The following is a 25,378-nucleotide window of genomic DNA, read 5'->3' on the forward strand; positions in this document are numbered from 1 at the left end:
TCGATTTTTTTTCATTCTGTTTATTGTTTTAAATATCCTCACACTTGCTAAATGTTTTAAAGTTGCAATGACTTACCGTATGCTTGTTTAAATACTTGAAACGTAGTTTAGATGTACCGAATATACTGACAGCAAGCTTATGATCATGCTCGTGAGAACACTGTGTTTGACAAATTGACAATGTACAAAAGCGAATGCTGCCTCCTGCAATAAGTCAGTAAGCCTAAGTAAAAGTTTTCCTTAGCCTCCCAGCTGACAAAACAAATTTGATTTCTCAGGAAGTCCCTCTCTGATGCGACCCATTTCCAATGTCTCATCGACGGTGGTGTCACTTCCCGGTGCTCCTCTCGGTGCATCATCTCGTCCGTCTTCCGCGGTGGGACGAGGATGCGCCCCTGTGTCTGAACCAGGGAGGCGCAGAACAAGATTACAAACCCCTGTTCAACCTGGAAAATGGGTAAGAAGAACCATTGATCAATGAATCAAACTTTCTCTGCATAGTTTTCTAACCAATGTGTTTGCCCTTTTTCGTTTTAGACTCACTTGCGGAGATGCATCGGTTTATCGGTGTTGGCTCGCCGTGGCGACACTTACCGACATGCGGATTTTGTAAAAGTTCGTACCGACGGTCAGGTTAGTTCTGGAATTAAATTTTAAGTTCAATCGAAAATGTTTCTGATAAAGTTTGGTGCATGCAATTTCGATATGATTAGCACGCCCATGACCTACTAGAACACGGCCAAATATTCTGCTATTTGAGAAAATTTCTAAGAGTCTGAATTGTTACAATCATAGCCATGAAAAACTTGTCATCTTCCCATTTCCAAAAGTATGTAAAACAAGCAATATTAGCACTCAGGCATATATTTGGCTTGTTCAACCCGAGATTAGGCCTGTACGTGGAGCACAGTTTACACAAAGATAATGCAATATGTAAGACTTTCCAACTGCACCCTGGAGGTAGTATCACTTGGTGTGTCGCTTTTGGTGCATTTGCATGTTCTATTTAAAATATCAAAGGTTTTTTGTGGATTCTATGTTGTAAGCTGTTGTTCATCCGACATGCCAATTTAAATGTTAGTTCGTTTTGTTTTTTGCCAAGTTTAATTGTGCAAGTAAAATATGGCTTTTGGCAAAAGGTCCTGCTATACAAAAAACCTAACGACTCTATGACGAGACTACTGTCAGGATGCGGTTGGAAAGTCTTACATATTTTACATTGTTATTGCATAAATTGTGCTTAACTTACATATCTAATCTCCTGCAAAACAAGTTAAAAATATGTCTAGATGCAAATATTAGTTATTTTACATACTTCTTTAAGTGGGAAAATGACAGGTTTGTCATGGCTATGGTTGTAATGATTAAGACTCTTAGAAATTTTCCCAAATAGCAACATATTTGGCCGTGTTTTAGTAGGCCGTGGCACGCCATTTTTACTAATACAGCTTTTCATCATGTTGAAATTGCATTTTCTATTTTTTTCAGGTTGGAGTTTTATTTCGAGGTGACAAAGAAAGGGCTATCAATTTCTTCATGCACCCCGAAAGCACTAATCATGTACGTGTGCTTAAATATAGATTCCAGCAGTTACCAATGCTTGTGTTCAGTGCTCCACTACAGAGTCAGTGTGATATATCTGACTAAATTTAAAGCGTAAAAGTGAAGTCTTCCGAGAATCTCATGTCTTGGTCATCGGCTAACCCAGTGGTTCTCAACCGGGGTGCCGCGGCACCCTTGGGTGCCATTTACAATACTCTTGGGTGCCGCGAGCTATTTTTCATATTCATTATTTATCTGTCTCAATTGGTTAGCTAGGATATTGTTGCTAATGAAATTTTCATTTTTGTTTAGGAAATTTTTGTTACATCATTAAAGGCAAACTCTAGAGGTCTAGAATGTACTGTTGCAACCTAAAATCAGGGCTAAAGTTTAAATTAAAATTAACTCTCTCCCTTCTCTAACCGCTTATCGAGCCCAATTTGATCCATTCTGGAATTACTCCTTTTCATTTAATTATTCTTGTAATAAAAAACATTTAGTAAGCCCAAAACTCCGCTTAATAAGCCCAAGTTTCGATTGTATTTGCTTGAAATTGTGTAAAAAAGCGTCACAATTTACTATTTTTATCTTGCATTCCACAATTTCACGCTTTACTACGCTGCTAACTCAGTTCTTAATGTTGATCGTATGGCTGTAAAAAGCAATGTTCGTTGCTGACACAACTCGCAAAAAAACGCAATTTTCGGTGCACCCCAAAAATGGATAGCGTAGAACAGGAAAGAACCGATCGTTGTGTACAGTTGTTATTTGGCAACTTTTAACCATAGTACAGTTGGTCATAGTCAATTATGCGTATAAGAGTGGCAGAAATTTGTCCCCTGCATAATAAACACAAATCGTCCGGCCCTGAGGTGGGCTTAATAAGCGAGGACTACTTGTACTTGCCTTTCCCGATGGGCACGCACAAGCGAACTTGCCTGCTTTTCTCCAGGTTGCATTACAGCGGAAAGTCAAGTAGAGAAGCTATGAATAGGTTACTATTTTTAATAGTCTTTAATATGAAACGGTTGATGTATGTTTCAACCACCTGCTGCATTCGAAGTGAAAGATCGTTGGTCCACCACGGGGTGACACAAAATATTTTTTTTCTGCTAAAGGGTGCCGTAAGCCTAAAAAGGTTGAGAACCACTGAAGCCGCTAACCGTTACTTACTTAATTAGAATTGGGTCATTAACGAGTTTTTAAGATCCGCGACAAACTTGTTCCCACAAAAAAACTCGTTTATTTTTTGTGTAGTGTTACTTATGCAGGCATATTTATTCTCATCGTTTGCCCACATACCACAATGCATATTGCATACGTCACGTTAAAACGCAACTTTAAAGTCATGCCACAATCCCAGCAAGCAAAAGTTGCCGTTTTTACATCGTTTCAACGTCTAGCGACTTTGAATCGATGTAAAAACGCTAACTTCTGCCAGCTGGGATTATGCATCAAAACAAGCAAGTGGCATGCATCCACTTGTTGCTGGTTGCAGGTGATTGCCGATGTGAAGCTGTCCTCTGATGCTCCACCAGTGGCAGCTGGTCAGAAAGTTTGTGTGAAACCTCACGTCAACTCAGCAGTGTACAAGATCGCCACTGTTTGTGGATACCAGTAAGCTTGGTTTTCTGCTTTTTGATATCTTATTTCTTAATGGTCTGGTCTTCCCAATGTTTTCATCTGCGCAAAATAAAATTTGCAATACAAATTTTGCTGTCACATTAGAGATTCTTTCATAGTTTTGTGAAGGGAAGTCTTCAAACCGAACCTACTGCATTGTCTAACGTTTTAACTAAGCACTTTTGCTATAGTTGTTATTAAACAGAAGTTTTTGTTTACCGTCTGCCAGGATCGCCGTTTCCAGGCAGCTCGATTTCGATACCAGCTTGAAAAAAAAATTATTAAACTCGAGCGATTATAAATTTTTCATCATCTTGTTATATAAATTTATTTGTATTTAAAAGTCACTGGCTATACTACTGCGGAATGATAAGGCATTTGAATGTTTCGTGAAATCATTTAAAAATTTTGCAACTTCACTTTATGCTTTAACTTTCTCTCGAAATCTAACACGTTGTCGATTGATTTTGTAATTTTAAATTGCCGAAATCAAGCATCATTGCTTTTTTTTATCGCCAGGGCTGACACACAGACCTACACAGTGCAAGTGGAAGTGGACACTGCCGACCTTGCCGGTGGGACAGCGGCTCGTGACGTGATTTCTGTTCCTCTTGATAGGATAAGGAGCTTCACCGCTCCCTGGCACCTTCCCGACCTCCCTTCTCCCCCACCAAGATCGTAAGTTGTTCACTGAAACGTTCAGGCACTACCGGAAGCAAAACTTTGATATTGAACTCTCGCTTGGAAGTTCAGCCGATCCGTTCGTGATACCGAGGCATCGGTTGTTATTCTCTTCCGATCATTTTAAACAATTTTTCTCAGAACAAAAAACATGCATTTAAGAATTTAATTTTGACTGGTGCTCCCCTTTAATACAGTACAGTGTAATGCTGGGATTTGTTTCCTGAGAAACCATGATGAAATGGAGCCCTTTGCAATATGCAATCTGACGTCATATCATTTGCAATCTGATGTAATTCTCTTGACTAAAATGGAAGTTGTTGTAACTGATGATGCTAAACTCCCCTTTTCCTTGTGGTCTCCAGTGTGCGCATTGACACTGCTTTTTTCTCACGTGTGTTTGAACTCTCAAAATCAACTCCACATTCAAACATCAAGCTACTGTGAATTTTGTGCCGGGATACAAGTTTCTTGAATTCTTTATGTCGAACTGCATCTGTGGTTTTATAAAGAAAATTATCAATGTTTTGTTTTTTAAATAGTTTTATCATTTTCCTCCAGTCATGATGTGGATTCTGACATGGAACATTCCCGATCGGATGATGAAGTAACTGATACCGCCTCCGAATCCGACAGCGAGAATAACCCCTCGTCCTCCGCAACTACTCCCGGGCGTGATGGAAGATCCTCTACTCAATCGCATCATCATCTGATCCACCAAACTCCTCCGATGCATCCCGGACTTCGGAATCCGCGTGGACAAGGAAATCGTCTTCAATTTTCATTTGGTTCCGCGCAAGGAAGATTTGGTGACCATGCGTTCGGACCTGGACTGAGCAGGTACGAAAACCAGTCCGTGTTTACAAGCTTGCCAGAGCTCTCACTTTTATTCTAGGATAACGAAAGAAACAAGCGAACTCTTAGCTCTCACTAATCAGTTTGAAACAGCATTATTTTCTTGCTCATTGAGACTTGCCCGAGACATTGATTTCAACAAGATACATTTAAAATTAAACCTTTGCCTCGAACTTAGTGTTCTTTACTTTTGGAAATTACCCAATTTTGATTGTGCTTCATCACAAGTTACGTTGAAATGAATTAGATAGATGTTTGTATTTCCCAAAAATCATATTGTTATGCTTAAGCAATTAAGCACGTTTGCAACCGACTGAGTTTTGAGAATTTTTGATTTCAGCTTGGAAAGCATCATTGAGGATCGTCTGCGTCATTGCTCAGGAGCGAGCGAGACCAGCATTCCCAGTCCTTGTCCAGAGGTGAGATTTTCGATGTTGATTTGGTTCGAAAATTTTCGATGAATTTTAAGTCAGATGGGAGATCGTCCTGTTAGATATCGATTTATTGAAAATTTTCAAGTACAGTAGTTTGTTTTGTTTCTTCGCGGCCATGCGTATCCTGATGTCGGCCAGAAAGAACAAAAATATCAATAATTTTGCATGATGATTTTATATCAATTAAGATATTCTGTTGTAGACTTAAGGTTACTGAAAGCACTTTTTTCAACATGAATGTGTAATTGTGTATGTGATATCTTGAGCAAATCAACTATGACAATCACATTTTAATAGCACAAAACCACTTCTTTTTCCAGTCGATAAAAGTTGCCGTTTTTGCGTTGTTTCGTCATCTAGCGACGTAAAAGCGATATATAAATGCAATCTCTGATTTTGCTATTCCTTACTTACTTGATTTGTGCAGACTCCCCGAACGAGCAGGTCTGTGAGTAGGAACTGCACTCCAATTTCCCCCACACGTGGGTCGGTGGCTGGCTCTCGGCCCAACTCGTCGCTCAGTGAACGGAGCGCTAGTAGGGCTTCCTCAAGGTGCGAGACCCCAATCGGAGTGGGGGCTCTCAAGTATAAAAAAGGAGAGATTGTCACCCTGAAGAGTGGCGTGAGAAAGAAATATAACGGTTAGTTGCCTGCTTTTGCGATGCAACACTGCTTGGCTTGATAGACATATTCAAGTTTAGTAATAAAGAAGAAAATTACTTTTACTTCGGTGAAACCTTATTTCGTTGCATGCTTTTTGGCATTAAATGGCTTTAAATAATGTTTGCTTCTTAGTTGGTGCATTGATTAAATGTTGGATTGTGAATGATTGCGTAATTGCCAGTGATACCACTTGAACATTTATGCTACGACTTTGTGCTGAATATCGACGCTTTTTTACACCAGGCAAACAGTGGAGAAAACTTTGTTCAAAAGGAGACTGCATGAAGGAATCACAGAGAAAGGGTTATTGCTCGCGACATCTTTCTATGAGAAGCAAGAGCACAACATCTGATGGTCCTCATCGTCCTTCTCCAAGGATTCAGCGTGCAGCATCCACTTCTGCTGCGTTAAACGTCGATTCTCACGTGTTGTCTCCTGGAAGCCACTTTCCAAGAAGATCTGATCTGCCGGTGACGTCACTACTGCAACCACTTCGCCGAAGCAGCGCTGTGCCCATCAGGCAGCGATCAGCAGCTGGCATAGATGAACACACGGCAGCTACCATGCTCGTTTCTTTAGGTAGGTCAATTTTTACAATCTTCTCCCCGGCAGCGACTGCCTTCGCCCGTACGGCACAGCCGCAGAGGCAACCGAAGGCTGTAGCAAGTACAGATTCTCATGCACCCAGCAGCTCAACATGTTAAAGAGAGAGTGAATGTTTCACTAATTCCGGAATGGACCAAATTGGGCTTAATAAGCGGGAACTAGGCTACTACCATTGAAAGTATAAATTTTCTTGTAGGCTACAAATTTGTATGAAGCTTATCACATCACAGAGTATATGATTGTATTTATTTTTGCCAAACAAGTTTTATTGATGGCAAGTTTAAACTGTTTTGCGACTCACGTCCCACTGTGGATGGTCTCATGACCCAAATTTGGGTCGCGACCCACTATTTGCGGACCCCTGGCCTACGCAATAGACAACTTGTTGAGCACTATATTTGCTTCATTTTGTGTATTTAAGCGTCCTTGCTGTTATGATAGGAAACACACCACAGTCCACCACGGCCAGTCCTGTGCGTCCTCCTCCTCCTCCTATCATCAAATCTCCTGTGTCAACCGAACCCGGTCAACGACAAACATTTGCTCCGATCCCGGAGGTTTCCTCCAGGAAGACTGATCATGTACCGGCCGTCCTGGCCAACGATCCATCTCTGACAGGCCAGCGTTGGCTAGTCCCCAAGCCGAACCCAACTTTTGGATCAAGGTTGTCTTTCACCTCCAATCAGCTGAAAGCTAACCCAGTGCGGATTGCGGGAGATATATCGAAAAACGAAAACCCTGATGCAGCAGGTATTAGAGCTCTAGTCAGTTGTGTGTGGTGATTTTGACGTGCAGTCGTGCATGGTAACATTCTGACGTGCATTGCCTTCTAAAATCTATCCTAAGTTAAATAGTCTTGCTTCAGTGTATCTAAACAAGTTTTCTTTGTGCGGCCTACCTTATTCGTCGTTTGTTTCATGAAAAGCTTACAAGTTCAAAACTGTAATAACTGGATTAATCCTGTTCAAACTGGATTAAAATCGGTTGCTTTCTTCAGGTCACGCTGCCGGTCCTGCTTCCCAAGGAGCCATAACTCGTTCGGTTGCTATTTCAAGTCACGCTGCTCCAGTCGCTCTCTCCCATGCCACTGGTGACATGGTTGGGGAATCCCCTCCAAAATTAGTCACCCGTCCCATGGGGATTGTTACTGGACCCACCCCAAGTGTTGGGACCAGTAGGGGTGCTTTTGTGCGACGTCGCAACGGTAGGTTTAATAAGAACTTCTGTGAATGTTAATGATGTTTTTAAACAAAACAAACAAACAAAAACAATACGTCGTATCGATTGGATTTTATACAAGTTGAAGGCGTTTATATAACGCCTATTCTGGCAAGAGTTAATCAATAAACCTTTTGAACAGTGGTTCCTAAACCTTTTAAAACTTCTTGAAGTTGAAAAAATTCAAATCTTGATTAATATTAACTCGACATGAACTTCGACTCGACAAGAACTTCAGAATTTAACGTAATATTTAAGTCCAAAACCTCACTGAACTGTACTGTGTACTGCTATAGGCTATCTGATCGAACGACAATTGAAGACGTGAAACTCGAGTATGGGCTGATAGCGTCATCCATTTTCGTTCGAATGGGACCTTAATCGCTTTACAATTCCCCGCATTCCCCTAATTCTTATAGGTATCTCCTTGTACGACCTAACGATTAACGAGAAACCATCACAAAGTATTTGCTGAGAACTCTCCAAGTTAGCTAGAACCGTTACTTTGAATGGCTGTAACAGATTGTTTGCTGTTAGACTACTCCCGTGAAAATCCGGACCAGCCGCATCCGAAGAAGATCACGGAACAAGCATCGTCGTTTCATCCACAACTGTCATCTCAAGACGAGCAGCAGAAAAATCAACATCCGGTCATTCTTGCTTCCTCCATCAGCCAACCTGTACTTGCTAGTGATTCGCAGTCTATCGCGACAGCGGTCAATGTTGACAGCAATGTAGCTACCACCTCTGTGCCTGCGCAATCACACGAAGGAATGGATATACTGCTTGCCGCTGTGCAAATGCAAACACAAAGTGAGATTTGAAAAATATATGAGACTGCGCGGTAGCAGCTAAATAGATCCAACGTTTGTTAAGAATCGCTTCGACGCTTCCTAACCAGCAAATCGGTCCTTTCTTACGTTGAATCAATGTAATAAAGGCTGATTTCTGAATGAAAATGGTGACTAACGTTTTATAAGCAGTGATAATACAAAAGTGATATGTTTTGTAAGTTATGATCCTTGCACACCGATTAAACTTTTTAAATGCTTCAAAATTATACTTTGCATGCCTCTTCACTGGATAGATCCCAGACAGCAAATCAAGCGTTTTTTTTTTACATTGATTTAACGTCTGCAAACATTGTAAAAGTGGTTGATTAGCTGTCTGGAAAAATACACTGTCTTGAAATTTTCAAGTCAGCTCGAAACGTAAATAAATATTGTAAATGCACTTTAACATGATCTGCTGATGATAAAAGCTTTTATTGCAATTGTAAAAATATCATATCATCAACTTACGACATGGCTATGCTTTGGACAGGCACGCAACCAGACAGCAATATTCGTCATTTTACATTGATTCAACGTCAGCAGACGTTGAATCAATGTAAAAATGATAGATTTAGTTTTATGGAAATTTAACCTTCAGTGCATCTACGTTTTATTGTGAGAGTGTCATGTATGTTATTTTGCTAGATTTAACCTCATCAACGGAAAACACTTTAGTGACTGTGACACCATCCCTAATGCCACCACCATCCAACCACGCAGCCGCTTCCGCCCGCGTCCTGAGTGCTCCCGTCTCCTCCAGTAATTCATTTATCTCCCCTATCGTAGTCGATCCAAGGCTGATGTCGGCATATCCAGGCTTTCCGTTGGTGCAGTATCCTCCAATGACTATGATGGCGCAAGGTAAGGGAGCTAGACTGATTTAAATTAGACACGTTTTTACGTTATTTTAACATTCAAGAAGACAAAAAAAATCGTAGATTGGTTTGTTGAACGTCAAATCTGAAATTAAAGCAAATATCATAAGCAATGAAACCGGGGTTTTATGGCCACCGAAAGTTGAACACTTGGAACAATATGTTTGCAATGTAAAACGATATTTGCTGTTTGATTCTACAATGAAAGAAATGACGAGCTGAAAGCTCAGTCCGAAACAGCGGGAAACATTCGTAGAGTGGTGACCATGTTGTTCATACCAAGTACAGCACAGAGCACTTGGTTCAAGGCATGTAGGTCTGCAACGACCACTTACCAAGACAAAATCCTGAGCCACTAAAGTTCATTAAAAATATCGTAATATTTGCGTTTTAGATCAAAACGGTCTTCCTGTTTTCCCCATCATGCCGTACGCGCTCCGGCAAACGATGCTGGTGCCACCGGTGTCCGGACGAACTGCTATTTCTCATGGGGAAGCTCCTCAACCAATCATGCTTGTGTCTCCTGAAGTTGCCGCTATGTATTCTAACGTCCCAATAATGTTGCCTTCTCATCAACCCATACAAGTTGCAGCTTCATCTCAAGAGAGGGTTGCTAGCTCTCAGATGGTGGAGGTTAAGCAGGATGGTGCTCCACCACCGTCTATAAACTCAAAGGAAGCAACACAGGAATATCAACATCCCCCTTCACCTTATGTTGCTGAGGTATCTGTTGATCGAAGTTATCAATTCAGTTACAAATGTCTGTGGTGTGTGATCTAATTCGGCCCTTTTTTAATTTTTGATAAGTTATACGGAGCTTGTACGAAAGAAATCGGCCACCAATGACGCAATGATAAATATACGGTGAGATCTTCCAGAGATTGCATCCATCGTCCACGCATGGTCCACGTGTTTCGAGTGTTCGTGCAACGAATAGATTTCAAAAAAAAAAAAATTAACTTTGAAACCTGTCATCATTGTCTACTATTTGGCTGTCTCTACAACTGCGTTTAAATCATTGGTAACTCTCCCTCTAATTGCAGGAGAGAAGAGATCAACCTATTGCGGACCCGAAAAGGGAAGGAATCCACCAATGGCATCAACTTCTTCCATTCCTTGACCAAGTCCGACCAGTTGAGAGTCAGCAGGATGTTGTTTCTTCTCATCCACCACCTGATGACCGGGTTCATCTTGTGAATCATATTTCCCACCAAGCTCCTCCAGAAGAGCCAAAGTAAATGCGCTGTGGTTAGAAAACTATCATGACAACACAACTTTTAAATTGAAAAGAAGTCTTTGTCAAGAGGTTTCGGAAGCTCTGCGCTAAACCATAGAGTATCTTCATAATGTCTCGAGTATCAATCGGAGGAGCCATCTGAAGAGCCATCTGAACAGCCATCACTAGTGTAGGCAGATGCAATCAATGGTATTAGTCGTAGTTTACATAAACTTTAAAGTCAAGCAAGTCAATTCCTCTCTTAAATCACGTGTCGGTACAATTACATTTGAGAATGGTATTTTTTTCACATTTACTCGTACAGCATTATCCTTGCTTTTCTCAGCCCTGTCAGCCACACAAGCCAATATTTAACAAAACTATTGTGAATATTTACAGATTTAATTAAATTTAGCATGTTGTAAGTAGTGAAGAGTTTTAAATGTTAGTTTTGAAGTGATGATTGCATTTAATGAATCCGGGATCATTTTAGGTCATCTTCTCATGGCCCCGTGTCATCAGGAGGAGCTAAAGACTCTATATATCCACCCCGCGAATCTCCTGGCAGCTCTAGCTTGTCTAATCGAGCACAAGACGATGATGTGTGAGTACTAGTAGGTTTACAGAACTTGAATGTTCAACATAAAATCTTCCACAAATTATGCTTGGAAGTTGAAGAGATCGTGTGAGACCAAGGAATCGAAAACATGCGTTCAAGATTGCGTCTTATTCACTCCACATTCATGACATGTTTATCTCTGGCACAGAACTGCACTTTCTCAACTAACTATGATATAAACAATGCAATGTTTTTCATTTAGTAAGAAAACTGAACATAACAGCAGCCATGGTTTTGAGGAGACATTTTTCCATAACTAAACCGATAAATATTTTATGTCACTTTGACGTTAAAAATTGTAATAGAATCGTATGAAACATAATTGTTTTTGGAATTTTTTAGATTTTATCCTCTTCCTGCTTCCGTGATGCAGACCGATCATCCATTGGATGAGTTTTTGCTTTCTCCTGGTGCTTCCCATCAATCTTTTAACCTTGGAGAATATCCATCTGAGGAGAGGACTCCACCGAAACGCTCATCACTATCAGATCGCAATGATCCGGAAGACAAAGTCTTGAAAAGTCCGAAAAAGGTATCGTAGCTCAACAACCAATGACGTTTACTCCTCCAAGGGCAGTTGGCCTGTCAACGCTGGAGGACTCTACAATCAAATGGCTGCTCGAAGAATGCCCGGACATTTGACCCCAATGAAATGTAGTCTAAAAGAACAACCTCTCATACGAAAGAAGAAGAACCAATGACGCCACTTTTGATCAGTTTTGTTCAACTTAGCGCTTCACCAAACGCTGGTGCATTGATCCACGAACACCACACCAGACAGCACTCATATCAAACAACCAACTCAATGGTTTGATAAGTGTCACGTGTACAGTACACTGGACACTGTACATGACAGAGCTGTTGTAGGAGAAAAGTCGTAGTAGTATTATTTTCAAAATAAAAGTTCGTGACTGAAGTTTTCATTAAAAACTTTTATTTTTTTGTCCGTTGTTGTTATTATCCGGGTAATAGATTTCGCTTTTAACGAATAGAATTTCAACATGAATTCACTTTTGTCGTATCCAGGCTTGTGTCACTGGTAGTTAAAAGGTTTGAATTTAAGTGGGTGAGAAAGCAAGGAAGTCTACTTTTCCACTTTGAAGGTCAGCATCATATTTGTACGGGATTTGAACCGGTAACCTCCCAATGACCGGGCAAGCACTTTCACCATTGGGCCAGACGTTAGTTTTACACAAATCGCTTCAGTTGAGATTTTCTTTGCAGAAGCAAGGCAAGGAGCACATCCGTCGTCCAATGAACGCCTTCATGATATTCAGTAAGCGCCACAGGGCCCTGGTCCATCAGCGTCATCCTAACCAGGACAATCGCACAGTCAGCAAGATATTGGGCGAGTGGTGGTATGCTCTGCCCGGGGACGAAAAGCAAAAGTACCACGACCTGGCGGTCAAGGTTAGACCAACAAAAACAATTTTTGTGCATATTATCTTTTTATTCTTGTGTTGAGTGTTTGTTTTATTAACATCAGATTTCTGATTGATTGCGATGAAACGATGTAGCGAAAATTGCTATCCCAATTCCTGTCATTCCCTTGTCATCTGAAGAAACGCCTTCATATGAAGAATAGAAATTCTTCGGCGGTGATTTTATTTTTGTTTTTCCTGGGAGTTCACTTTTCACCAAGTTATTTGTCATCATGAGTAAATTACTACCGAGAATGTGAACCATTTTTAATCTCCTTTCCATCTGCAGGTAAAGGAAGCTCATTTCAAAGCCCATCCGGACTGGAAGTGGTGCTCCAAGGAGAGGAAGCGATCCGGGAGTACCTCCAGAGTCCGCAAAGCGTCGGAATCGTCTATTGGCTCCCTGGAGTTGAACCGTCTTTCTTCCGCTTCGATCCTCACAACTTCAACTGAAGGTGAGGTTTTTTGGGTTTTTTTCTTCAATTTTACGGTATATTTTGTGATATTATGACAAAACTTTTGATTTTTCTGCAAATTACTTTGAGATTGTCAGTTTTTGAAGAAAAGGTGCTTCATACAATCAGCTAAAAAAAGTAAATTTAAAAACTTAGCTGGTTTAACAATTCCAGACTACCAACCTCATTAATTGACAGAAACGTTAATTTTCAGCAGCAATGACGGCAAGTGATAGCCTCCAGGGAGCTCCGATAAGCATTTTTCTATCTGGCGAACAAAACGCAGACGACAGAAAAGTGTCTTCTGTTTCTAATTCTACACGGAGCCAGAATGAAACCGTAGCAGTTGCTGCAAGCAGTTTTGTGGTGAGGAAATCTGTTTGCGCCAGTTTTAATAGATCAATTCAACTGACACTTAATTCTTCACTTCTTTTCACAATAATTACTCTGCGCAATAGCATATCTGCACTGACACCAGTCTGAATTATTTGCGTGTCTTCGTATAACCTTATTCTACGCATTTTCACAGCCTTATCAGACGACTTCATCGATTGAAAGTGCTCCCACAAGCGGCAACAACTCGTCGTCAATCGTTCCACCAGCTGGCGTCTTCTCTCAGCCTAATGTTCCCCAAATACTCCCACATCCATATTCTCTGGGTCAAAAACGTCTGAGAGAACCTTCTTTAGAAATTGATTTGAAGTGCCGGGAAAAGGTGAGGATTGTGCTAGTCTGCTAGTTCGGTGACTCTGGGCACCATCAAATCCAGCATACTGCGGCTTGATTTTGCAACAACTCATCTTGCGGAAGATTTATTTATGTATTAGTACTCATTTCTGTCTCGTTCTTGAAGGGTAAATACTAAATAAACATTATAAACATAGTACACGTTGAGCATTCCCCTTTCTCCATCTCCCTCTCTTTTCTCTCTGTCCATATCTCACTCTTTTATTCCTCTCTTTTTCTTTCTCTCTCACTTGTAAAAGATCTCATCAATTTTGGCTTCTTTTAACTTACCACTTGCCTTCATCCAAAAAAATCTTTTACGTATAAACGAGCTTCCATGTTGATGCGGATGACACGTTTTTATTTCTTCAGATTGTCACCGATTCGGACATATCGGAAGATGAAACTTTCACAGCGCAGGAACAGCCAGGGAGTACGAGGCAGAACTTTATAGCAAAGACGGATTACTCAATCCCAGTGAGTTTTTATCACCCTCTCACGTGTCGTCAGAAGAAGCTAAACATTCCACGTTTCAATCTTTTGAACAAAACGTTTTTTTTTATTCAACTGAAACATTCAATGAGTTTTGTCAATTCAACGTCAACGTGAAATTTATGTGAAATACAAAAGAGAATCGTATCTTTGAAGGAATAAACTTGTTCGCATCTTTCCCATTTCCCAGTGGAATCGTTTGCACCTTATTTGTGAAGCTTAGTTGGTTGCTTCGATTGCAAGCAGCTGTACTTAGGCAACGACTGTCGTTTGTGCATTGATTCAATCTTAACGGCTTTAATTTACTGGCTTTAAGGACTGATACACAAATTTTAATATATTTTGTTAAAACTGTTTTTCATATGTAAACTTGTTCCACTTTATTCCAGTCTGGCACTATCCCAGCATACAAGCGTCCGAAGCCGATCAAACTGGTTTACGGCGGATCAGAGAGTCCTCTGCTCGGTTCTAGTATCAACGAAAAGAAAACTTCTTTTCAGCCAACTGGTTAGTTGTCAAGCACATTTTGTATGAAAACTGTCAAATTGCATTGTTTCAACTTAAGTTTCTTGAATTTTTCTTGCCCTGGTGAATCTAAACTTGCTGTGTTCGGTATTTACGTTACGTTTACTACCCGTTACGATAGCTTTTTGTTGCAGGGACGGTTTTTAAAAGCTTGTCACCGCGACCTGGCAACCTTAATAGAGTAATGACCCCACCCACCATCGGAAGCACTTGGCAAACTCCGAATCAACCCATCCTTTCGTCTACCGCAGGTATCTCATGTTACAGTGACGAAAAGCAATTGTTTTTCTTTTTTTTTTGGAAATACTTTTTTTTGTTATAGTTTTGATTACCCATATTACCACAATTTCTTTTTGTCTGATGACTCCAAATCTTGCACGTGTTAATGTGTTGTGCCTGTTTTTACAGAACTAACCGTGAAAGAATCGAAATCTGCGGAAGCAACACTTGTTCGACCCTTGCCGACTGACTCTAACAGCCAACAAGCTTTGACCAATATGATATCAGTCAAAGTCACGTCCAAGCCCCAAGCATCTAACCCTAACCCCTATTTTTCAGCCGCACAAAAACTTGCAAGCCCTTTCATGCGCAGCTTCAGTCAACCATCAGGGTATCAACCAGCCCAAATGTTACCTAGCACCACAATAGGGAAAAACCCATTCACCCCTGTTTCTCAAGCTCCCGCAGCACTAACTCAAGATGTGACTGGATCGCTGCCGCCTGCTAGTATATCTCGAACTTCGAATCCGGCTTGTCCTGTCACTACGGCCATATCATCCTGGTCATCGCCAAGAGGGTATAGGCCTATGCTTTTGACCATGGAGCCAAGTCGCATTGCGCAGGTAATGTTGATCTAATTCCAAAACGTTTCTTGTTTATTTATAGTGTTTTGTGATGCCACAAAAAGCGAATTTCGTACAAGAAATGGCGCATTGCAAGCAAACACTGTCTTTTATTCGACTCCGATCTGCGTTAAATCGCATCTTTACCACAAAGAAAAGTTCCTCGAAAACCAACATCGGACATTGTTTTAACCACAGGTTCCTGCACCGCCAGATGGCACTCCTCATTTGCATCTTGCAGCATCCGCACCTTCTAGCGCAGTTTCCACTCAGCAACCCACGGTGCACCCTCAACTTAACTACGTACTCCCACCAATGTTTAGCCCCCCTGCCGGTAAGTAGTGTCTCAAGCTGCAACCAGCCCGAAGTAAAGAGCTCACTTGCCACCGTTTTACTTGTAAACGCCATTCGCTCTGCCATGAGCAGTCGTAGTGCAGCGCAGCGCTACTTCACATTTTTACAGTTTCATGCTTAATTAAGTTACTGTTGGTCATTTGAAGCTACAGTTTCCATGCCAGTACAACGCGCTTGGCCAAGACAGTGTGGGCTGTGTTTGCATCGAAAGATTGTACGATTTAGAAAAGAATTGGTTCGATAAAAATTTTACGTTTCTTTTAGGTTGCATGTTTACGTTGCGTTGTTACGGAACGTAGCAACGTAACGTGAACAAGCATGTTACCTGGCCGGAACCAATATACGTCTATTCTGTGGTGTTGAAATGCGAAAGATCCTCAGTTAATTGAACCCTCACATGCAGCATTGTATTGGCTAGAAGTTTCACCTGAAAATATTTTTTAATTTTGAGTATTGTTCATAAGCATCCAATCAATGCTTTGTTTTTGCATTAGTTCAACGTTACCTTCTAGTTCATGTTGCAGCTACATCTACCAATCATTCAATGGCGTATGGCAGAAACCCGTCTTTTGCCACAAGTTCTACTTCTATTCTAATACATCAGAACATTGAGTAAGTTGAATATCTTATGTTTCAAGACAAGTTGTCACTGCCCGCACTAACTACCCAGACGGCAAATCAGCCGCTTTTTACATTGGTTCAACGTCTGCATACGTTGCATCAATGTAAAAAGCGGCTGATTTGCTGTCGGGGTATGCTGAAGAAGAATAGTATGAGATGAGTAATGCACTGTTGTGTTTTGGCAGTTCTTCAAGTTTGTCTCAAACTTCTTCCAAAGACGGCTTCGTGGCGAAAGGGTCCGCACCACTTGTGGGATCCTCTCGAAGTTTCGGTTTTAAACCGACTACAGCTGCGGAGTTGCTGGGCCAAGCTTACGTTTTGCAACATTTACCTAACAACATGTCCGTCAATAAATCGATAAAGCGGAACGGTGGCAATATGTCGTGGCCAAGTTCACCGAACCGGAACGTGGTCTCCGCTTTGTCCCCTCCTCCTTCTTCGCGAGTGTTGCCACAACAACAAGGATCACTCGAAGACTCCATGACGGTCCAGGCAAAAAGCTTGACAGAAAACCACGCATCTGGCAGCTCTGATGCTAACCTTGCCACCTCACGTCGTTTCCCGCCTTTTTGGTCGCTTAAAACCGATTCTCAAACTCACAGCCACCCGGCGTTCGTGCTGCCAGAGAAAGTCCTAAGTCCCGTGTCAGTCTCTCAAGAGACGAGCCGAGTCAATTCACGAAGCAACCAGCTGTCACAGGCTCCCTACCCCAACAAGCCTGTTGTGATCGCCAGCATGATGTCAGGCAACGTAGCAAGGTTGGCAGATGACAACAAGAGTGAACAACCGAACATTGTGGCCAGCACTTCCCTCTCCCACTCTTACATAATGAGCGTGACAGGTGGGAAACTATTTTAAATATCTACCCAGGCGGAAAAATCTGTCATTTTTGCGTTGATTTGCATTGAATCAATGTGAAAGTGACTGATTTTGCTGTGTGGGTACTTGATTTCCCGTTTTGAAGATGATTGTGAACAAAAGTGTTTATAAGGAAGACTTTTGCACCGTTTCAACGTAAATAAACGTGATTTGAGTCCACTTTGATGAGATTTATGTTTGTGGACCAAGAGCACAAATACTGCTTAGCTCTCTGCAGCGCATACAAATAGGTATTGAGTTTGTTTCAATTAAATTTATTTTTCCTTGTCGGAATGTAAAGGAGACAATGCTGTTAGAGTAGAATACAGAAACTAAATTAACAAAAGGAGAAGGTGGCAAAACCACAATTGTGACGTGCGTGTAATGAAGTTTTTAAGTTTACATGTGCTGTGAAAGCAAATCAAGCACGTTTCTAATCCTAACACTAACACTTTAACTACGTAAATGGATTAACTGGACTTAGATTCTTTGGAGATATCTCAGCGGTTGTTGTCACCTTACGCTTGTAATGGGCTTACATAGACCTTGAGATAATAATCAAAGTCATTACTATTTCTTTGAACAGGCAATACGAGCCAAAGCAATGGCTTGAGCTCTCATCTTGCCATGGCAACTGTCAACCAATCAGGAGGCAGCAGCGTGGTGACGATTGAACGATCGGACTTGTCTCAAATTTCAAACAAAGCATCGTCAGAAAGCAGCCAAGGATTGAAGGTGAAGGCCTCGGTCGCTATGGTCCCTGTACTCGCTGAGTCCTACACAACGCAACCTGCCCAAGTGAGTCGTCTGAGCATAATCCTTTTATCCGCTTACGTAAAAGTTTCAGTTTTTTAGTCAGTTATTGTCAAAGTCAATAGTTTTTCAACTTTTATTAAAAGTGTAAAAGAAATGCGTTTGATTTGATTTGTGTGTTCAGACTTTCATTACTGCTCCTACGTCGAATGGCAAGGCTGTCACCATGACAACGGACCAAAGCAACGCCAAAGAAACCGAAAGAAAATTTTACGGAGCCGGTGGTCAACCAACAACTGTTGATCAACAGGTTCAAACATTTTGTTGTTGAACAAGACGTTGTAGTTCAATGCAAACTAATTCTTCTATTTCGCTTAACTTCAACGAAATAGCTTTTTGTCGTCGTTTTCATCAACAAACGTTGCTTCATCGATGTATATTTAATTATTTATGTTTCCTTTAAAAAGATTTCCTCAAATTATGTTCAGAACTCACACAAATCTTCCGACTCGGTTTCTGTGTTAAAATTTGCACCTGTTCCTTCAAAATTTCCATCTCGAAGGAGACAGAGCCTTCTTCAAACCACGCCCGAATCCAAAGATGCTCTTATCACGTAAGTATTTCCACTGTTGCGTTTTTAGCTCAGTGCTTTCGTGTATTTTTTTTTATTGAAATGTGAAGCTGCACTGGTTGGAAAAGTTTATTTTGATTGAACTTACTCTGCACTCAACAGTATCGATGAATCGTACACAGTGCTTGCTACTTCATCCGACACGAAAGTTTTGGTCAGTGCGAAAAACAAGTTTTTTTTCCGCTTTTCAATCGATTTCCGCTTTCCAGAGACACACCATCTGTGGTATCTGCCCAGGACGTGGGCAGCAGTGTCACGTCTGCAGCAGCAGCAGATCATACGAAGAATCCTCCGAGCTCTGTTATGCCAGCTGCTTGGAAAAGGATGAAAATCCAACCAAAAGCCGCCATGAAAGAGCAAGACGTCTCCAGGGATCGGTGTGTAGTTATGGGAAGATTTTTTAATATTATTAAGCGTCGTTTTTACGTTGTGGTTCTTTTAATCAGAGATGAAGCCAAGCCGATTTAAACCGAGATGAAGCCAGCCTGCTTTGACAGGATTCTTTTTTTTTTCATTAGAATTTTGGACCAAGTTGACTTCAAAGCACAGTTCAGTCAATTGCCCCAAATAAAGCTGGAGCACATCCCCACACCCGGTACCCCGAAGGAGCTTCCGACCACCCCTGATGTCGTGTTGCAAAGTTATCGCAAGAAAAGAAAGAACTCCAACGGTGAGGCCTCACTTGTTGTCTACGAGCAGCGGGTTGGTTGTGGTATAATTTTAATTGATTGACAGTCACAAGCGTTTAGATACCACGCAATGTGGCGGATTGGTAAGGGGAAGTTTTTTACACAACGTGTTTGGAAAGTGCAAAAGCTAAATGCACCAGTAGGCCAACGAACGGAAAGAGTAGTTGAACCTTTAGGGTTGAAAAATAGGTTGCATGAATTGTAATTTCCATAGGAAGGCGCGTGTTTGCATATGAGACCTTAAGGTTGAAACGGTGGCGTTCGGTCTACTGTTATCAAAACACATCTGTAGCTAGCGTGGCCACAAAATCTTCCCATGTTGAATGTTCTATTTGTTTATGCAATCTATTTGTTATTATCAGATTCTCCAAACACTCCCAACTCTCCCCTGCACAAAAGACGACAACGAAGGAGAGGAAGTGTTGGCGTGGCCGATGTGCCAATCACCCCCGTGTCCGCCTCCCACCTGCACCACCGGAACCCCCCGTCACAACCTGGCTCGGCCTTGCTTTCTGCCCATTGTGAGGGCGACGTGTTCACCTTTGACAATCGCGAAGTTGTCAGGAGAGGTGAGTCATTATTAGTGGCCAGTGTGATTGATTGTGATGGCTATCCCTCGTTTTCGAGGATGATGGTCCTCGCAATAAGTCTTGCGAAGACGCCTGAGCGTGGGTTGATTAACGTGGACTTGATGGCGCACACTCAACAAGCACACATAGACTTGACAGAGAAAGGGCCACCAGCTTTATTCAATTGGAAGGCAAGGCTAGCCAAGGTGATTGGAGCTGGTGGCATGCTGCAGCCTTCATAGTCGTTGAGCTTGATTGACCTCATCCGCCTGTTACGCTGTTGGGGACTTGGGTACTTTAGACTACGTTTTGTCTGGCCTCTACCTTTCGACCGACCTGGCATGGGCAGCCCTTCTGGGAGCAGTAAGCTCCCGCCAGTACAGCTCTAGAGGTCACTGAGGCACGGAAATTCTCTCACCAGTCACCACGTTGAGGTAGTAGTCCGATGAGAGAGAGTGGGCAGTGTAGGCCAAGGAAGACTCAATGCTGCGTGTGTGTGTTTTTATTATCTTAATGGCGTGCGTGCGACTGTATTCCAGTTGCACTAAAACTGCGTTTATGCAGCGTTGAGAGTAACACATAACTCATATAGCCCCCTTGGTAAAGTCAGTCGTGCTTACTGACGAAACATAGGAAATAAAAAGCTGGATATTATTAACATCTCGTGGACCAACTATAGTCACCTGAAGAACGCAAGTCATTTTATAATCCATGCCTGGTGAACAGTTTCTCTCTGTATTTACGTATAGCAACGTTGAAACGATGTAAAAACTGCCAACGCTGCTGGCTGGATAGCCGAAGAACTAGTTGGGTGGAAAAAATGAGGAAAAGTTTTGAATAGCTTACTACTACTGAAGATTAGTGAAGAATAGCCATGTGTTAGTTTACGCCTACTGCGACAACAGGAAGCAGCGAAGGGCCATGCCGAGACACAGTCGCGTGCTCTGGAGCGGTGTCAAACCGACGTGGCTTCGCGCAGACGTTCTCACCGCTCGGCCGACGATTAATTTTGTGATCTTCTTCAGATGAATCGGATACGTCAGAACCACCGGATTCAAAAGGAAGCACACTGAGACAGATCCTGGATTCTCGGAGGTTGCTTGTTATGCAGTTGTTCGAAGAGCATGGATTTTATCCTGATGGTGAGAAAAAAAAGAAAACAGCAAACAAAATCCTTTTTTTGAAGCTTCATCGTAATCTAATCATTTGTTGGCAAAACTTAATCTTTATTTTACTGGCAGGACAAACAACAGCGGAATTCCAGTTGCGACATTCCGACACTTTTCCAAGCAAGAATTGTCTTCAGCTTAAAATCAGAGAGGTATGACTTGCTGGATGCTCCAGCTAGACTATAATATCCTACGCATTAACTTTGCAGCACCAACAAGAAAAATTCAGTGCAGTTCAGTATATTACTGCAGTTTTTTTTTCTCCCCAGCACCCTTGTATACAAGTCTACGCAGTCTAATACCCCCTCCTATCGTTTAACACCCCACGGACATTAGCGCCTGTTATGAATTTATTCTATATTATTATTTTATCCATACTTGCCATGCATTTACACTTCTCAGCACTTTCTATTCTGAGAAACGCTGTCCTGGCGCATGCGCAGTTAGATCATGCAAAATAGACAGCACTTGTAAATTAACGACCCTTTGACCTTAATTTAGCGTAAAGTTTGTCATTTTCTTCGCAACCAGGTCCGACAAAAGATCATGCAACACCAAGACCAAGCTGCAAATGGTCCCGCCAGAAACGTCACTTCCGAAGCGACAGTTTCCAGTGTTGCCATAGTTACCACGTCATCATTGTGACGCACAACGCAAAAGTATCAGCGAGTGGACGTTTGTGCGACATCTGGATTCGGGGAAGATTCTTCACGATGAAGGCAAAAGCGGTTGGCGAGGCCATTACCATAAAGGACGTTAATCCAGCTAACGAAATTTAACTGGAAAGATTAGTTTGGTCATGAAAGCAGGACATATGCCGATGAATGGAATAATATTCCGATATGTTACAAAAATCTTTTAAATCAAAGTGTAATCTAATGCCGTGTGCCACTGGCTGAACGAAGCTAGATTATTAGCTTCGTTTCCCCACTAATATGATGAATCATCATCGTGGGACAGCATTTCTTAATGCTTTTCAGTCTGAGTCGCGCTGTGTAAATCCTGTACTAAAGCTAAATTTCGTTTCAACGTAAGTTTACCCGCCCTAAAATCCAGTTCTTGTGTACATATTTAATTTCTGCAGACATTAAATCAATCTAAAAAAGGACTAACTTGCTGGTTCGGTAGTCATGCTTTGAAAAAGCGTAGCCCACTTCACAAAATTAGTCCTTTCGCATCGATTTAACGTTTGCAGACGTTGAATCAATGTGAAAACAACATTTTGATACCCAGGAGAGAGCATTCCACGTTTCCAGTGACGTTGAGTTTTCGGTAAGCCGCGAAACTATCTGTGGAAAGCTTTTGGACAAACATCATGAAAAAGGTGTTGTCGAAAATTAGCTTGTTTTCACATATCGGTCACGTTTAAAAACTACCGCAGTGTAAATGAGCCTTTAAGCGTCTGGTTTTGTTTACACAAGTTTTTTGGTTGAGCACATACGTATTTTTACGGAGTTGTAACGTAAATACTTGGGATTTGTTTAAGCGATTAGATCCCGTACGCTGAGTCACTGCCTGCGTTATTTTCTCGCAAATACATGAAGTATTAATGTGGACATTGATTTAAGATATCTGAACATTGATTTGTTGTAAAATGTTTTCAAATTTGACATGGGCAACATTTTAAACGTTCTTTTGGCCAGGCAAAGTTTGCTAACTTCTAGCGACGTTGAAACGATGTAAAAGCGGCAAGTTTTTCTGGCTGAATTTGTAGTTCAACAACCTAAAATTTCACAATGTCAACCAGACGTTGAATCAATGCACAAAGGACTGATTGGCTGGAAACAGATCTCCATAGCGGGGTAAGTTTCCCTTTTTGCATCGCTTCAATGTCAAACCACCTCAAAGCGCTGTGAAGAAACAACTTCAACGAGCTTGTCAAATTAAGCAGCAAGCTCAACCACACTCTGCAGATCATGACCGTTCTTTACTGTTTTCATGTGAATATTTCTCCTGTGCAATTTCATGGCTTCGCATAGGTTTGATCATCGTGGTTCTATCAATGTCCTGTGCTCAATCTTTTCGTGCTTTTTACGGATTTTAACGCCTTGTTAACGTTTTTAATCGTGATTCTTCATACATCTGCCATAATTAGCACCGATGTCTCCGTACTCACTTTTCCCCAAGCGAGTGTACAAAAGGGGTCGCTTGAAAACAACATATTTCTTTTACATTTTAATGCGTACAAGGATTTATTATACTTTTGGCGTTTTTACAGATGTATTTTGCATAGTTTTTGTGTAAAAAATATTGTTAATATTTACCGTGTGCTGCGGCATAAATCATGTAAAAAAAAACGGTTACTGGGAATTCTTGTATCGTTTGTCCCAATACTTGGAGAGCGGTTCCAAAGATCTTTCTGGCTGTACTTGCCGCTTAGAATTAGACTTGAGAGTCGTGACGCTTTCCCGTGAACTTTGTGTCAAGCAGAAAATGTTAAAATTACTGATCAGTATTTTTCGTTTGAACTGTGTAACGCCAGTTTTGGTTAGATATGCAAATGAAATGTAGGCTATGCTACAAAGATTTGAACGTAGCTTGGCGAAACGCACATGTGTTGTTGACGAAACGCACATGTTAATATTCAGCGAAAAGATATGTCTCGTTTCAATCGATCGCCCCGTTTGCACAAGAAGGGTTGCACCGTTAATAATCTACTTCGTATTTCTATTTTTTTGGTTCATTTTTAGTTGTACTGCAAAAATAAAGTTTTAAATGGTTCCAAACTGACAGTTTCTAACATCGGCGAATGATGAAAATTTTGCAAACTTCCCATGAGCTCGTAAATCGCTCTTTCAATTTTTTTTTGAAAGCTACTTTAAATTTTGAAATCAGTTTTTCAAATGGTGACTACGTCAATGATTGCGAAAAGAAGATTTCACAATCGTTGGTTGTGTTGCGCATGAATATGAAATTGAGTGTGATTCTTCCCATAATAAAAGTGCCACTGCGCTTAACACTAATGACTTGCGAAACACTGCAAGATTGCATTTGAAATTTTCTAATAAACCCGTCGTCGGCCACTGAATTAACAGACACTGGTCATAGCTGAAATTCCATCCATTGTGATGCATAAAACGTGTAGAAATTATAACAGTCTGTTCTTTTCGTTGTATGGACTTGGCCTATTTCACTTCGCTTTTCACGCGATGATATGAATATAATGTCCCACTAATGTAAAGAGATACTGAGCTACTGCTAAAACATATATTTGCTTCTGCTGTGTTTACCGATAGAAGGATTTTTAAATTCACCAAATGGACGCTATGTAAATCTAAGTATTTCATAGTATAATTACAACAATTTTATGTGTACCACTGTACCTTCAATTAAGCTTGAGCTCATTTTTAAACAGGGATGATGAATTCATTTTGGGTTGCACCCCAAAAGGTATTAGCGATGTTTTGGGAAGTTTGCCATGTTTTCAGGTCGAACAACAGGTAATTTCAAGAGTATCTTGTTACTTTCCACATCGCTCGCTGAGGGGTTCACTTTGGAAGTTTCTTTCCAAGGGATGATGATAATACTTAAGGTTTTTAGAACGTGATAATGTTTGAAGATAGTGATTGTTGAAATACTGTAGCATAAAAATCGCGAATGGTTGAAGTTATTTTGGCATTTAAAAGCGTAGAATTCACGTAAAACCGACTGTTTATTGATCAAGTGTCCGAACGCTTCCTAAAATAAACCATCATCTTCCACTGAGAATTGACTTTAACGCTATTTCTTCACCCTTGAAAAAATATAAAAATGACCGATTTTGCTGTCAGGGTTTTTGCTCCATCTGACGCTTTTTTCAATTTTTGTTGAAAATCCACATTGTCGCAGCTTGCTACGTGCAAGTATAAAAAGAACTTTTAATTCACCTTTAATTTGATGACTAGTTTAGTCATCAAATGTTTAAATCAAGTTTTCGTTCTTTAAACGGTTACATCACACCTGTTGAGAATTGCTCTCCTTGCCAAACTTACGGACTTGACACACAAATGCACTTAGGACCACACTTGTGTGTTCGAGCTTAACCCAGCTAGCAAAAACCGTCCGTTTTACATTGATTTTACGTATGTTGTGCGTTGAGTCAACGTAAAAATGACTTACTTTGCTAGCT

At 41.1% G+C, this 25,378-nt stretch overlaps 1 protein-coding gene across 1 annotated transcript in view; it reads left to right on the forward strand.

The window, feature by feature from the left end:
- LOC145780608 (protein capicua homolog) overlaps positions 1-25,013 on the forward strand; it is a 52,159-nt gene extending 27,146 nt beyond the window's left edge. Inside the window, exons 6-42 of the mRNA XM_082592233.1 lie at positions 279-457; positions 538-633; positions 1,489-1,560; positions 3,041-3,159; positions 3,685-3,843; positions 4,408-4,686; positions 5,042-5,120; positions 5,563-5,776; positions 6,042-6,377; positions 6,846-7,154; positions 7,402-7,608; positions 8,160-8,435; positions 9,101-9,316; positions 9,725-10,053; positions 10,374-10,564; positions 11,040-11,150; positions 11,508-11,697; positions 12,390-12,575; positions 12,876-13,041; positions 13,256-13,407; positions 13,571-13,756; positions 14,140-14,244; positions 14,649-14,766; positions 14,919-15,035; positions 15,193-15,626; positions 15,825-15,960; positions 16,505-16,592; positions 16,787-17,442; positions 18,046-18,257; positions 18,397-18,522; positions 18,701-18,825; positions 19,053-19,220; positions 19,362-19,513; positions 19,895-20,101; positions 21,127-21,243; positions 21,343-21,422; positions 21,802-25,013. Coding sequence (XP_082448359.1) covers positions 279-457; positions 538-633; positions 1,489-1,560; positions 3,041-3,159; positions 3,685-3,843; positions 4,408-4,686; positions 5,042-5,120; positions 5,563-5,776; positions 6,042-6,377; positions 6,846-7,154; positions 7,402-7,608; positions 8,160-8,435; positions 9,101-9,316; positions 9,725-10,053; positions 10,374-10,564; positions 11,040-11,150; positions 11,508-11,697; positions 12,390-12,575; positions 12,876-13,041; positions 13,256-13,407; positions 13,571-13,756; positions 14,140-14,244; positions 14,649-14,766; positions 14,919-15,035; positions 15,193-15,626; positions 15,825-15,960; positions 16,505-16,592; positions 16,787-17,442; positions 18,046-18,257; positions 18,397-18,522; positions 18,701-18,825; positions 19,053-19,220; positions 19,362-19,513; positions 19,895-20,101; positions 21,127-21,243; positions 21,343-21,422; positions 21,802-21,915 — 7,007 coding nt within the window. The 3' untranslated portion in view covers positions 21,916-25,013. The remainder of the gene's footprint in view (positions 1-278; positions 458-537; positions 634-1,488; positions 1,561-3,040; positions 3,160-3,684; positions 3,844-4,407; positions 4,687-5,041; positions 5,121-5,562; positions 5,777-6,041; positions 6,378-6,845; positions 7,155-7,401; positions 7,609-8,159; positions 8,436-9,100; positions 9,317-9,724; positions 10,054-10,373; positions 10,565-11,039; positions 11,151-11,507; positions 11,698-12,389; positions 12,576-12,875; positions 13,042-13,255; positions 13,408-13,570; positions 13,757-14,139; positions 14,245-14,648; positions 14,767-14,918; positions 15,036-15,192; positions 15,627-15,824; positions 15,961-16,504; positions 16,593-16,786; positions 17,443-18,045; positions 18,258-18,396; positions 18,523-18,700; positions 18,826-19,052; positions 19,221-19,361; positions 19,514-19,894; positions 20,102-21,126; positions 21,244-21,342; positions 21,423-21,801) is intronic.
- The last annotated feature ends 365 nt before the right edge of the window (positions 25,014-25,378 follow it).

This window comes from Aplidium turbinatum, chromosome 12 (assembly GCF_918807975.1).
Source record: "Aplidium turbinatum chromosome 12, kaAplTurb1.1, whole genome shotgun sequence".
Taxonomy (NCBI): Eukaryota; Metazoa; Chordata; class Ascidiacea; order Aplousobranchia; family Polyclinidae; genus Aplidium; species Aplidium turbinatum.